Source organism: Bubalus kerabau, chromosome 8 (genome assembly GCF_029407905.1).
Source record: "Bubalus kerabau isolate K-KA32 ecotype Philippines breed swamp buffalo chromosome 8, PCC_UOA_SB_1v2, whole genome shotgun sequence".
Classification (NCBI taxonomy): Eukaryota; Metazoa; Chordata; class Mammalia; order Artiodactyla; family Bovidae; genus Bubalus; species Bubalus kerabau.
The window spans coordinates 13,561,820-13,577,370 of NC_073631.1; the positions used below are offsets into that span (position 1 = coordinate 13,561,820).

The 15,551-nt window shown below is 37.9% G+C and overlaps 1 protein-coding gene across 2 annotated transcripts in view; it reads left to right on the forward strand.

Moving 5' to 3' along the window:
* VPS50 (VPS50 subunit of EARP/GARPII complex) overlaps positions 1 to 15,551 on the forward strand; it is a 138,787-nt gene that overhangs the window by 104,831 nt on the left and 18,405 nt on the right. For both annotated transcript variants that reach the window (XM_055589724.1, XM_055589725.1), the window contains 3 exons: positions 712 to 818; positions 11,879 to 12,000; positions 14,941 to 15,021. In XM_055589724.1, the coding sequence (XP_055445699.1) occupies positions 712 to 818; positions 11,879 to 12,000; positions 14,941 to 15,021 (310 nt within the window). The remainder of the gene's footprint in view (positions 1 to 711; positions 819 to 11,878; positions 12,001 to 14,940; positions 15,022 to 15,551) is intronic.

Sequence of the window (15,551 nt, forward strand, 5' to 3'; positions counted from 1 at the left end):
TACCAACAGTGTAGGAGGGTTCCCTTCTCTTCACTCTCTCTCCAGCATTTATTATTTATAGACTTTTGATGATGGCCATTCCATCTGGTTTGAGGTGATAGCCTCACTGTAGTTTTGATTTGCCTTTCTCTAATAATTGGCAGTGTTGAATATCGTTTCATGTGCCTGTTGGCATCTGTATGTCTTCCTTGGAGAAATGTCTGTTTAGGTCTTCTGCTTATTTTTTGACTGGGGTGTTGTTTTTTTGTTATTGATTTCTGTGTGCTGTTTGTATATTTTGAAAGGTTAGCCCTTGTCCCATCATTTGCAAATATGTTCTCCCAATTCATGGGTTGTCTTTTAATTTTGTTTATGGTTCCTTTACTGTGCAAGATTGTAAGTTTGATTAGGTCCCATTTGTTATTTTTGCTTTTATTTCTATCGGCTTGGGAGACCTAAGAAAACATTGCTCTGATTCAGTGACACAGCTTCTTTTAGTGGTTGATAATGTGTGAGAACTGAAGAAATACATTAGAGTCCTTTATTTCTTGGCTTACTGATTTCTCTTCCCCTCTGTAAGGACAGGAGGATCATCTCTGTATCCCCAACTGATACATAGTAAGATTTTCAATAGCTAATTAGGGAAGGAAGGCTATATCCTAAGCTGAATAACTTATTGACTTACTACTTGCCAACCCTAATTTGAAATCTGTTTTGTTTTCTCATATCAAGTGTTTCTCGAGAGACCCTAAAAAGCAGGAAGAAATCAGATTACAGTCTAAATAAAGTGAATGCACCCATCTTAACAAATACAACATTGAATGTAATAAGGCTTGTTGGTAAGTAGCTATTCCTTTTTTAAAAAAATTATTATAGCAGTTAGATTAGTCTACATTTATTACCAAATGGGTTTTCATTGTGCAGTCCAGTACCCACCTCAGTGAAGAATTTAAGATTCTCTTATGTCAGTGGTTTCTCATCTTAATTGTTCCAAATAGTATAATACTAATGTCAGCTTTTCTTTTTTACTTAACTACTAATATTTGTGTCTTCCACTTTTTGTAAAATATTCCAATTAATAGAAGTCTAGTGGAAAAATTCTCTGTGTGAGTTAAAGGTCCATATGAGATGATGGTAGTACCAGTTTTGTATTTATACAGTATTGTATTTTATTGTTTCACTGATATTCACAGTCTTGTCAGATAGGCAGAGTGAATAGTGATTGTTCTGGCATTTTTCAGACACAAGAGTTCTACAAGCTAAATGTTCACACCATGGGAAGTGTTATTCATATTACAGATAAGACCCTTATTGATGATTTTGTAGAGGGCAAATAACCTAGAAATGCCATATGAAATATTTAAGTTTGAAGATGATAGGGATATTTAATATCAGTACTTCAACATTTTATATGCTATCTCAACCTTTGTATCTCACAAATAAGTCTGTACGTTTGACAAATAAGTTATAGAGATGTCTTCTCATGTTAATTAAGTTACCTATACCAGTCAGGAATCTTAGTGACTTCTATAAAAATCTCTGTGTTCTATTTATGGAGATGATAATTTCCTGTTGCCTAGTTTAATTACTCTTAGCTCTAATAAAAAAAGTTTGTGTTCCCAAAGATAATTTCTAAATTTCATTAATGAATGGGATAAAGATGGAAGTTTCTTTTTTTAGAAGTCTCACTTTCTTTAGGAAAAATAGTGTGGAAAAGTAATAATGAATTGAGCAGAAAAGAAAAAGTTTATATTTTTATGACACAGAAAAATGGCAGATTCTAAAAAGCTATTATATGGCTGGTTATTGCCAGGGAAATTAGCTTTTCTTCCTTATCCAAGAGAGCTAACTGAACCTGCAATCATGAGTTATTCTCTAGAATTTATAGTCAGAATTAGAAGAATTCTGAGGAGATGATCTTGTATGCTGCTGCTGCTGCTACGTCGCTTCAGTCATGTCCGACTCTGTGCGATCCCATAGACGGCAGCCCACCAGGCTCCTCTGTCCCTGGGATTCTTCAGGCAAGAACACTGGAGTGGGTTGCCATTTCCTTCTCCAGTGCATGAAAGTGAAAAGTGAAAGTGAAGTCGCTCAGTCGTGTCCGACTCAGCAATCCCATGGAGTGCAGCCTACCAGGCTCCTCTGTCCATGGGATCTTGTATAATTTCCCATAAAAAGAGGATTTCTTTCTCTACTGCATCTAATATATGTTGGCCATCTAGTAGTCTCTGTTTCATGTCTTGCTATTGCTGAAACCATTATTAGTTTGCAAGACTCCTCATTCTGGTCTTAGACTGATATAATTGGTAGAAATCTCTCCCTCATAGTAAACCAAAATAACTGTCTAATTCTACCTTTTGGTCTTAGATATGCCCTTAAAAGCAAAAGAGTTTAAGTCTATACTTTTTTCTCCTTTTTCCCATGTGGCCCCTTTTCTGATATGTGGTGGTAGCTATAGTGTCCTTCCTTTCCTTTTGCTTCCCTTTCCCCAGTCCATTCTTCAGGGTCAGTGTGCCTCGTTCCTCGGAGAAGGCGATGGCACCCGACTCCAGTACTCTTGACTGGAAAGTCCCATGGGCGGAGGAGCCTGGTGGGCTGCAGCCCATGGGGTCGCGAAGAGTCGGACATGACTGAGCGACTTCCCTTTCACTTTTCACTTTCATGCATTGGAGAAGGACATGGCAACCCACTCCAGTGTTCTTGCCTGGAGAATCCCAGGGATGGGGGAGCCCGGTGGGCTGCCATCTTTGGGGTCGCACAGAGGTGGACACGACTGACGTGACTTAGCCGTAGCAGCAGTAGCAGTGCTTGGTTCCCTTATATGGTCCTCATTGTTGGGTATTCCAAAGTCCTTGTCATCCTTATCAGTCCTCTGTACTCACTGTAGATTACAGTGTCTGGACACACTGCTTGGGATATAGTTGAATGAAGTCAGTTTGTGCTCAGTTATGTGGAAGTAACAAAACACCCTAAAACATCAGTGGCCTTATCATGATTTATCACGATGCATATTGACTCCTGAGCCTCTTGGTTCTGCCCCATGTGTGTCTTCATTCTGCGATGCAGGCTGAAAAAGTAGCACCAATCTGGGATATGGGGAGAACAAGAGCTGAACCATATTATGACTCTTAAAGCTGCCACTCTGATGTGCTGCCCTGACTTCCTGTAACATGTCACTGGTCGTAGCAAGTCAGGCTTGACGTGTGGTAGAGAAGTGAACTTCTGTCGCAGGAAGGAACTGCCAGTCCAGGGCACTGGACAAGGATGCACAGTCCTCTTCAGGGAGTGGAGGTGGAAAAGAACAGGTAGTTGGGGAAAATAATACAGTCAACCACATTAAATGGTAACTTAACCACATTTAAGGTAAGTTGTCTCCTTACCTAGTTCAAAAAGGGCTAGAGGTCATCATTGTTGCCTTCTACCCTAAAAGACATATATTCAGTCAAAGCGAATAGGAAGCCACAACAAAACTGAGGAGGGGAAAATCATGTTTTATTCAACTGTGTTCATGTTAAGTCGCTTCAGTCATGTCCGATTCTGCGACCCTATGGACCCCACCAGGCTCCTCTGTCCGTGGGATTCTGCAGGCAAGAATACTGCAGTGGGTTGCCAGGCCTTCCTCCAGGGCAACTTCCTCACCCAGGGATTGAGCTGGAGTCTCTTACATCTCCTGCACTGGCAGGCAGGTTCTTTACCACTAGCACCACCTGGAATGCAGACAAATCAGAAGGAACAACACATTCTGTTTTTCTCATTATCTAAGAAAGGGATATGATAATGATAGAAGTGTGCTGCTGGAACTAAATTCAGAAGACAATAACAACAAATTCTTCCATAAGGATCACTGACCAACACAGTGGACATTGTTTTCGAACAGTGGCTTTATAGAAACAGAAAAACTTCATTCTGTGGCTCTTTAGTCTAGCAGGTGTGTTAAACCTGAGCAGTCCTGAATAGGACTTATTCAGGGAATCTGACCACCGTAATTTCAGTCTTCTTCCCACTGGATCTTTTACTAGAGTTGTCCTTAGGGCACAGTGCATAGGATGATCATCTAACTCTCATGTCTTTTCATTTAGGGCTGGGATTAGGTGCTGCCACTATTCCTCAGTAGACTTTCATGCCTACCACTTTCTCTCTGCCTGGGGCATCTATATCTTCATTTTGTACATATTCATAAAGTAGACGGAGAAGGCGATGGCACCCCACTCCGGTACTCTTGCCTGGAAAATCCCATGGATGGAGGAGCCTACAGTCCATGGGGTTGCTAGGAGTCGGAAACGACTGAGCGACTTCACTTTCACTTTTCACTTTCATGCATTGGAGGAGGAAATGGCAACCCACTCCAGCGTTCTTGCCTGGAGAATCCCAGGGATGGGGGAGCCTGGTGGGCTGCCATCTATGGGGTCGCACAGACTCAGACACGACTGAAGTGACTTAGCAGCAGCAGCAGCATAAAGTAGAACTTTAAGGGAACCACTCACTGAGGGGTCTCCGACTAGTAAATAACAGTACTCCATCCCCTGTTATTATTGCATAGAAATACTTGAAGGTAATACTGGCAAAGCTAATGTCTCTTCTTAAAAAGCCAGTACAGTTGTGTAAATAAGCTAGATTAATTTTTGGTGCCTGGGAAGATGAAGGAACTCATTCTTAGTGGTTGGGAAGCACATTTGAGAACATTAAAGGCGTATACAAAGTGTCCTTTTTAAGTAGTGTTTATTTGGCAGATATTTAGGAGAGATTAGACAAAAAGAGTTTAACGGGGCTCTCCAGTCCTACACACACACACACACACACACACAGGTGGTACCTAAATCTATTAGAAAGGCTTGGAATCTTTCACAAGTACAGGGGACCAACCAGAATGCTTGCTTGTGAAAAGAGAAAATCCTGTCAGGCTGAGAATTTCTTGCAGACAGAGGCAGAGAAATTTTAAGGTGTATGTCTCATCACTGAAGTAGCCTTGTTATCCACCATTTTCTCTACTGGAGGCAACTCTCATGTGAGCAGCTATGGTTAAGTCTGAGGGGCAGAGGATAGGGTGCCAAAACCTATGCTTATAAAACCTGCAGACCTTACAACAAAATTATTACCTTAGCAGCTGGAAAGAATACACACCAACCCATGCACAGGATTTAACATTACCGGGATATGCACACAAGGGACGTTTAGTCAGACCGTGGCTGAGTGGCAGTGTATATGACGGAGCAAACACAGACTTCGGAGGGAAGAAATCTTATAAGTGGGACATTGATATTTTCATTTTATCACAGTGTTTTAAATTGAAAAAGTAATGTGTGAAAATGGTTAAAAATTAAAATACCCCAAGGTAGAAACAAAGCCCTGACCTCCAATTCACCTTTCTCATTTGTAGCATTTCCAGTTGGCCTATATGTGCTATTTATACCCACTGAGGATCTCTCAACTCAGTGCACTGTTATAAGGATAACAAACATCCTTCCAGCTCAGATCCTGTTCTTGCTTTTGCCCCATCAGATTGTTAGCTCCTATACAAGAAGAAGAAAGTTTGCCATCTTTGCAGCATATAGAGCACCCAGCCAAATGCTTTTTGCTTCCGTAGCTACTCAATAAATTTTACACTGAGAACTCTTTAATTTTTTAACACACACACGCACACTTTCAGCATTTTTTTTTCTTTTTACCTCGCATTCACTTCTCTGCACAGGGGCTGTGTCTCACTGACTAAATCCCCCAGGCCCCCTTCCCTGTGGTCCTCACACTCCTCTCTCTGCATTCCCTACAATGAGCTCGTAAGGCAGGCCCAGTCTTGTTCCTCTGGGTTGTAGTCCTTGTCCACGCTGCTGCTTGGTTTCTTCTCCAGCCCCTCTGTGTGCCTCTTTCCCTTGAGTATACAGGACTCAGGGTCTAGATTTAGGGTGAGAGGGTTTTTGTTTTTTGCTTTTTAAAAAAATTTAAGTATAGTTGATGTACAGTGTTTCAGATATACAGGAAATGATTCAGTTTCATATACATATATATAGCACACATATGCACATACATATATATGTATATATTTCTTTTTCAGATTGTTTTCCATATAGTTCCCAGTGCTGTACAGTGGGTCCTTGTTGTTTATTTTATATATAATAGTGTGTTTCCATTAAACCCAAATTCCCAATTTATTCTCTGTCTTACCCTTTGGTAACAATAAGTTTGTTTTCTATGTCTGTGAGTCTGTTTCTGTTTTGTAAATTAGTTCATTTGTATCATTTTTTAGATTCCACATATAAGTGATATCATGTGATTTTTGTCTTTCTCTGTCTGACTTGACTTAGAATGATCATCTCTAGACCCATCCATGATGCTGCAAAGGGTGAGAGAGTTTAAACAGTGCTTTCCCTGTGAAGCTTTTCCTCATCTGCAGATTAGGTTAGATTCTCTTCATGTAATACCCTAAATATATATATGTCTCCCATTTTGCCTTCCTCATGAGTATATTTATTTTATTTAGCAGAGGTAGCTAAGACATTTTGCTCTCTTATTATACGCTATGTAAACATTTGACAAGCATTTTCTCATGAGTTCTTCAGAGTACCTTTTTAATATACAGTTAATTGAAGCCTGGTGATAAATAACATGCCTTATATATCACAGAGGTTGTCTGATCCTAGAGCCAGTAAGCTCTTGACTTCCATGCTTCATAGCCCTAGTGCAGGATGTCAGGAGTGTCAGTTCCTGGACAGAGGTCAGCATGGTGATAGTAAGAGGTTGGAGGCAGGAGTAGGAACTTCATGAAATTTGTAATTTGGGAGACATCTTTCTTGGTTATCTGGGGTACCTATTAGGTAACTTTCCTCTGGGTTCCTAAAGCATGCTGCCTCTGTGCTTCTGTTGGGAACCCTGGAGAGGAAGAGAGGGTGCCGTGTATCTGAACTACAGACCACATTTTCTCAGCTCAGCTGACTAACTTCGGAACCATGCTTCTGTATTTTTATCAAGGTGGCTCCTCTCACAGTATCACGTGCGTGTATACGTGCATGCTCAGTCGTGTCCGACTCTTTGTGACCCCATGGACTGTAGCCCGCCAAGCTGCTCTGTCCATGGGATTCTCCAGGCAAGAGTACTGGAGTGGGCTGCCATGCCCTGCTCCAGGGGATCTTCCCAACCCAGGGATCAAACCCGCATCTCCTGCACTGCAGGCAGGTTCTTTACCACTGAACCACCGGGGAAGCCCTCGCAGTAACGCATTAATTAGTAAAGAAGAACCTGTGGTAAAAAGCAAATGTCTCCCACCCACCTACTGCACCCTCTCAATAGTATGGAGGCAATTTCTTGATTTGTTTCTGATTGTCTTTCTACTAATTGTAATTTCTCAGAAAAGAGTGTTAAGTAAATGTTTTGAATCCTCGTCAGTCTAAATATGTCTTTATTCTGCTCTTCATGGAATGACAGTTTAGTTGTGTATAGAATTGTCGACTGAGAATTACTTTTCCTTAGAAAGTTGAAATGTCTGGTGTTCTATTATTCATTTTATTGCAGGTAAATTTCTTCTGTCTGAAAGCTTTTATGGTTTTTCCCCCTGATGTTTCAGAATCCTTTCTGGTGTCTCTGTGAGTTCTTTTTCATTAAGTGTGTTGGGTAGTTTGTTGCCCTTTCAGTCTAATGGTTCATGTGTTTCTCAGCTGTGACTTTTTCTTTGATTTCTGCCTCCCCATTTTCTTTAATCTCTTTTTCTTGGATTTCCCCTCACTCAAGTGTTCAGTCTCTCTAGTTGGCCCTTTACGTCTCTCATATTTCTCTAATATCAATATTTTTCTGTATTCTTGTCTTTTTGCTATACCTTCTGGTAGACTTCCTTTTCCCATTTCTTTAATTTTTTTAAAAAAATCACATTTTTAATAACTTTAAATACTTAAGAACCCTTCTATACTCTTTTTCTTCCTGCCATGTTTGCCTATTATAGGGCTTTACATGATTACTGTATTTCCTCTTCTTTAGCTTTAGTTGTTTTATTTTCTCTAGCATCAGCTTTTCTTTTTACTGTCATTCTGAATTTTCCTCATGAGCCTGGTGACTTTCGATTTTTTATCCCTAAAATAGAAGGCCTGGATAGCCATTGTGGGTGTCCACTGCTGAGTAATTAGAACTGTGTTGGAGCTGGCTCTTTCTCCTTAGTAGGTATTCTAACTGGGAACTTTGTATAGAGTAGGGCAGGTCTGGGTAGATGGCAACCCACTCCAGTATTCTTGCCTGGAGAATCCCATGGACAGAGGAGCCTGGTGGACTATAGTCCACGGGGTCGCCAAGAGTCGGACACAACTGAGCGACTTCACTCACTCACTCACTCACTTTACATTATGGGGACAGATCTCCAGATTCCCAGAATGAGAAAGATTTTAATCTGTGGTGCCAATAGCCACACTAGAAATCTTAGCTTTTCTTTTACTTTTTTAAGTTTGTTCAATTAAGTGTATTTGCCAGTGTTGGGGGTGGGGGGGTGTTGTTTCTTCTTTACTTCTTTTAGAAAGAACTCCTAGGGGGCTTTATTTTGCTTTTGTCTGGGAAATTCTGGCAGCCTATACAGTAGTCCCCCTTTATGTGTTGAAATATGTTCAAAGATCCCCAGTAGATGCCTAAAACCATAGGTCATGGCAAACACTATATAGTTGATGTTTTTTCTTCTGTATACATACCTGTGGTAAAAAGTTTATAAATTAGGCTAGGCACAGGAAAAGATTAACAAGCCATACTAATAATAAAATAGAAAAATTATAACATATGCTATAATAAATGTTATATAAATGTAGTCTTTCTCACACAGTACCTTACTGTACAGATTCAGTGCCTTTACCATCTTAGCTAAGCACTTATTGCTTTGGTTGAAACTTTTGCAGTCCAAGGTGTGACAAAGAAAACTAGCACAAATTTCTTTTTCCTTCTTCATGGTTTCACAGAAGATTCAATCTTAGCACAGATCTTAGCATCCTCAGCATATGATTTTTTTTTCTTTCATTATTAAGTTGTGAACGTCCACCTTTTCACTCAAAGGAAGTACTGTACAGCTTCTCTTTGGCAGATCCGAATTGCCAGCATCACTTCTCTTGCATTTGGGGGCCATTATAAAGTAAAATCAGGATTCCTTAAACACAGGCACAGAGATACCACAACAGCTGATCTGATAACTGAGATGGCTACTAAGTGACTAGCAGGCAGAATGTGCTGGTCAAAGGGATGGTGCCAGACAGCGTGAGATTTCAGCATGCTGCTCAGAGCAACACTCGACTTAAAAGTTATGACTTGTTTATTCCCAGAATTTTCTATTTACTGTTCTAGGAGTGAGGTTGACTGTGGGTAACTGAAACTGCAGATAAGGGGAGGGGAGGCTACAGTACTGTAACTGCTGATGAGGAACAGTAACTGGGGCGTGTGGACAGGTACTTTGTTCCATATGTAGACCTTCAGTCCGTCCATGCTTTCTCAGCCCCATGTCTTGTGCCTGTTCCTTTGCAGTACCTGTTGCTTCTAAGCAGTCACGTCTTACCAGACAGCTTCCACATCCTTTGTGGTTCTCTTTGACAAAGATGGGTAGTCTTGCTCCCATCTACTCTCTGTCATCTAGTACAGACAGGGATTGGGAAACTGTAGCCTGCAGGCCAAATCAGTCTGACTACCTGTTTTTGTAAATAAAGTTTTATTGGAATACACCCATGCTCATTTGTTCACATGTCGTCCATGGCTGCTTGTGTGCTATGAGGGGAGAGTTGAATAGTTGAAACCAAGGCTAGCAGAGCTGAGTATCTGCCCCAGAGACTGAATGACATACAAAGCCTAAGCGATCTAGTCTTTGGTCTTCTACAGGAAAGGTTTGCCAACCCCTGGTCTAGGAATGTTTTGAGATTTATCATTTTCTGGTGAGCATACGTACCTGCCTTTACTTTCTCAGCCACTTCTCTTCATAGGAATTTAAATGATTGTAAAATTCTTTTTTAGTTCAATAATACTGAGGGAGTGCATAAATTCCCTCAGGCCTCCAAAGGCCTACTCGACCCTGTAGAACTGGAAAGACCGATTTCTTACTCTTCTCTATGTTAGTATACTGGCAGCCTGCTTATCAGTGACTGCCTTCCGTGTCTGACCCTGTGAAGTCATGGAAGGGGCTCTGTGAGAGAACAGGGACTCTGTGTAGTTCCTTGTGTCTTAACACAAGACCGTGAACATAGTAAGCTTTCAAAAAGTGTTTGTTGAATGTACTGAATGATTATGTTTCCTTTTTTTTTAGACCAGTTGGGATCATCTGGTGTTTGTTTTTTTTTTTTTTTTCTGAATGCATATTTAAAATAGCTTTTACCTATTAATTCATTTTTATATCCTTTCTTAAGATGACTTATATGAAGAATGTTTAATCTTATTAGGAATGGAGAGGAGCTTTGTATTCTGGATATGTGTCAATCCAGATGTTGTCTACTATTCACCTTCTAGAAATGTTCTTTTACAGACTAAAGTAATATTATCTACTTTTTCATTTTTTTTTCTTTACAGTATCACATTATTTAATGGGTAAATAGTTGCAGTTTAAATAGCGATGTGTTTGCAGTCGATGAAATGTCTTCATAGTGATCCAGAATATTCTATGAGTGTATTTTCAAAATATTTTTCAATTGAGATTTAAAAAAAAAAAATCTCGATTATGTGAAATTATTACAAAAAATAATTCTGAAACAAAAGACTTGTAAACAGGAGTAAGAATAGAATCTAAATTGATGGTTTTTTTTTTACTCTGATATGTGTGTGTGCTTGTCTTTCTGACCGTCATTATTTAAACTCATTTCTCGTGTAAATTAAGACAGATATACTGAGTTCTTAGATAATAAAGAAATGATGTAGATATTTCCATTAGAGTAAATTTGTCATTTTTTTTCTGCTGCAGTTAATGTGTTTTCTCTTAAATTCTGGTGTCCTCAATAGTACCAGGTTAAAATGCATAGCAGTTCCATAAAGTAGAGATGGCTCCTGAATGCTCATTTGGAAATAAAGCAAATAGCCTGTTTTAACAACTTCTGCAGAAAAGCATTTTTTATAGATCTGCTTCTTTCCCTGTTATTTCCTTTAAAAAACACAATTCAGTACTCATTATTGGGTGTTATTTGATTCAGCCCATCTCCCATGCACCTTTCAAACACATGAACAAGTTTATAAATGCAGAAATTTGGGGTTTTAAATGTTTTTATGTAACTGTATCATACGTGTAGAGGAAAAAGAAAGGAACACTGGCATCTCCCAAAGGAAGGAATGAGGAGGACGTGTTCTTGGCACTTTGAGACTGTTGAGCTCTGATGTGGTGATAAAGAAATGTTCTTGGCCTCCGACGGCAGATTTCACAGGGCTAGGATCCGGGGGAACGGGGAGTGTCTTCCACATTTTCTTCTTGTTTGTTTGTTTTTTACTTTTGCTACATGTGTATAATATGCTTATGAAAAGAACCCCACCTTTTCTCAGAATACGTTGTCTTTTGTCTTATTACACCTAAACATTTTTGAAGAACTTGTTTTAAATGGAATCTCCAAGAGATGAGGAGCTATGTTGGCTTTGTATACAGTGTCATTGTAGAAGAGTTCAGGAGTTCCATAAATGTAAGACAAACAGTAAAATATAATGACATGAGAAGTTTTTATAGGTATTTTTTTTTTAATCAGTGCCATCCTGTAGTACTTTCCAAGATGGTATAACTCTTCTATATCAGCGCTGTTCAGTATAGTAGTAATTAACTACAAATAAATGAGCTACAAATAAATGTTGAGTACTTGAGGCATGGCCAATATGACTCAGGAATGTAATATTTCATTAAAAATATTTTGGTAAAGTATTTTTATGGTTTCTTAATTGGAGACTAACAGATTTTAATTTTGTGCTATTTATTATTTTTTTTTCTTTTCAGGTAAATATATGCAGATGATGAACATTCTTAAGCCAATTGCTTTTGATGTTATCCATTTCATGTCTCAGCTCTTTGATTATTACTTGTATGCAATATATACCTTTTTTGGTCGGAATGATTCAGTAAGTCAGTCTTTTGGGGGAGGAGACTGTTTCTTTTAAAATTTGTTTTTGTAAATGTAAAGTTCATTCTCTCTGTATAAAATACACAAATGACATTATTTTGAAAATTATCCATCCAAAATGCAACAGAATTATTGATACCAGCTTTTTGTGTGCCCAGTTGCCTTGTTTAAAATATATTAGTTTTAAGCTTTGATATAATAGACATATTGTATATTATTCACATTTTTGGCAGAAAAAGTACAGCATCTCTTTCTAACTTTGATGTATTTTGGCAGTGAAAATGTGCAGGTTGCTTTGTTTAAATCTGTCTTGGTGTATATTTATTACAATAAATGAAACATTTTAAATATTGGCTAACAACCATAGCAGGCACTGTACCTTCAGAAGATAATGACAAATATTTTTTAAAATAATATTAAAATCTTTGAACTGAACCATCTGCCTGCCATAGAATTAATATTTCTTGTACCTCCTTTATGTGCTTACAAAGATCTTGTTGAGTTTTATCTTTTTCTACTCCTAAGAAGAACAGCACAGTATTAAGCAGGTAACTGATCTGATATTTGGAAATTCCTAGGTTTTTGACAGATTTTTTTTTTTTAATAAAAGCATAGCATTGGATTTTATGAACATATCCTAATACTAATTTTTCACATACAATATTTTGTACCTTTTCAAAAACTTGTGAGTTTTAATGGATGACTATATTCATCATACAAAATACTCATTCTCACTGTGATCACAAGTATATCAAAGGGATAATCTTTTAATATAGGATCTGAATTTGCTGTGTTCTCAACTCTGCAAAATTAGAATACTAACATAATCAGAGACTTAAGTTGCTGCAGAATTCATGTCACTATAAAATAGGTACTAATTCATTACACAATGCTCAATAAATATTAAAGAAAGCCATTCTGCAGTTTTAGCTAATTGTTAGCATCTTTTAGTCTTCTAAATGAACTTTACTGTATCTTCTTAGACTGTGCCTCTAGAGCAGTGCTGTCCAAGAGAAGTTTTGCAATAATGGAAATGTTCTATATTTGTACTGCCCAATATGGTAACCAAAAGCCACAGTGTCTTTTGAGCACTTAAACGTGACTGGTATGATTGGGGACTGGATTTTTCACTGTACTTGATTTTAGCTGGTTTATATTTAAATTGGCCACATGTGACTTGTGACTATCATATTGGTTAAAACAGTTCTGTTCTAGCTTGAACATTTGTCCGGATAGACCATATTTCTGGGCCATGAAACATATTCTAATGAGTTTAAAAACCATAGAAATCATATAGGATATATTTTCTGATGTCAATATAATTAAATTAGAAAGAAATAACAATAAATTGGGAAAACTGAAATATTTAAAAATTAACACACACTTAAATAAAGATTGGGTTAAATAAGAAACCACTAGAGAAACTAGAAACTATTTCAAAGTGAATGATAATGAAAATACAGCATACCAAAATTCGTGGAGTGGAGTTAAATCAGCGCTTAAAGTTGTATCTGATATTCAGCTTTACCTCTTCTTTTCCAGTCTATTTGCCTTGTATTTTTTAGTCTGTAGGCCTCATACAGCATATATATCTGTATGCTGGAGAAAAATTACAAAAACTTGACCTCCAGCACAACGTAAAATAAAAGTGGTGTGAGTTGACGTCCTGTTCCCTCCTCGCTCATCTCTCCAGGATAGAAAGTGTTGAGCCTTTCACCATTGATTATGATGCTAGCTATTTTATAGAGTCCTATGATCATGTTGACAAAATTCTCTTCTGTTACTGGTTTTCTGAATTGTTATTATGAAAGGATAAATTTAGTCATGAAAGGATAAATTCATGTTATCATGAAAGGATAAAGTTTCTGAATCTATTTAAGCAATCATAACTTTCTTTCCTAAAAATATGATGAATTATGTTGGTTAATTTCAAAGTAGTATTTTAGGCTATTAAACCAGTCTTGTATTCCCAAGACAAACACCACTTGGTCATGAAGGAATTTGGTAATATTTTCTTGTTGTTGTTGTTTGTTAAGTCGTGTCCAGCTCTTTGCAATTTCATGGACCGTGGCATGCCAGGCTTCCCTGTCATTTACTGTCTTCTGGAATTTGCTCAAACTCATGTCCATTGAGTTGCTGATGCCATCCATCCATCTCATCCTCTGTCTCATCCCTTCTCTTTCCTCAATATTTTCTTAAGAATTAAAAAAAAAAAATTGTGTCCATAAAGTTTATGAGTCTGTAGTTAGGTTTTCTGTGAAATCTTTGGCTTAGAAATCAGTGTAATATTAGTCTCATAAAACAATTGGGAAACATTCTTTTTTATATTTTCTGAGAGTCTATGTAGGGTTAGTACTTTTTGAAAGCTTTTATTAAATTTGACAATTACTGCTAAATATTTGTTTCTTCTAAGGTCAGTTTTTATGAGTTTGTCAAGGAGTTTGTCCATTTTATCTGGTTTGGTAAATTTATTGGCATAAAATTATTCATAAAATTCTCTTATTATCCTTTTAATGTTGAATCTGTAGTGTTATCCATACTCTCATTCTTGATACTGAAAATATGTATCATCTCTGTTTTGTTTTTTCTGTGTCTGTGTGACCTTTCCCATCCTTGGGTTCTTTAAGTATATGAAAATCTTTAGGCTTTGCAGTTGAAAGTAGTAATCTGTGGGAAAGAAATTCTGGTGAATTCTCTCCTGATAATTCATTAGATTGATTGATGTTAGTGTGGCACATGTGTCAGTAGCTCTCTTGTTCCCTTGAGGGTGAAGATTTGACTTCTTTCCCTGATATTTTGGTAATTTGGTGTTTGGAAACCCTCTGAACACTAAGAATTTGAGTAAAAACTCAACACATACTTTTCAATACTTTGAAGTTAAAACATTTGCAGGGTTCTCTCCAAAGTGATTTAACATGCTTTTCGTTGTCTTTTTCAGTTGGAATCAACAGGACTAGGTCTTAGTAGTAGTAGACTAAGAACAACTCTAAACAGGATACAAGAAAGCCTCATTGATCTGGTAAGTAATCAGTTGGAATCCATTCTTTTGGGTTATTTAAGATAGAAATTGGCCATCTAATCAACTACATGTAAATGTATTTCTATACATATGTTAATTCCTAGTCCACTAATTGTTCCTAGTCCACTAATTGCCTGTAGGAAGTGAGATGGAGGTTTCTTATAGCCAGATGGAGAGAGAAAGCTAGTATACCCAAAGAATATGATACTGGTTCTGTGTGCAAATGCAAGTTCAAAGAGAAGAAAGGTTTATCTTCAGAATTAATGTCTGAGAATGACTAGAGGAGGATGCTCGACTTTGAAGAGCAGGCATGGGGTTAGTGAGGAAAAGGAGAAGGAATGGTATTCACATTAAGGTTCCGAGGCTGAGCAAGGGCCTGGTGGTGGGAGCAAGCCCAGCCCAAACTGACAGGTTTTTGTGATGGGGCATCTGTTTATGACAGAGAGTTGTGTTGCAAAGATTGTTTAAGGACCACTTTGTAAATGTCTTTAACATTTGAGACGTTTGAGTTTAATTGGCTATATAGTAGG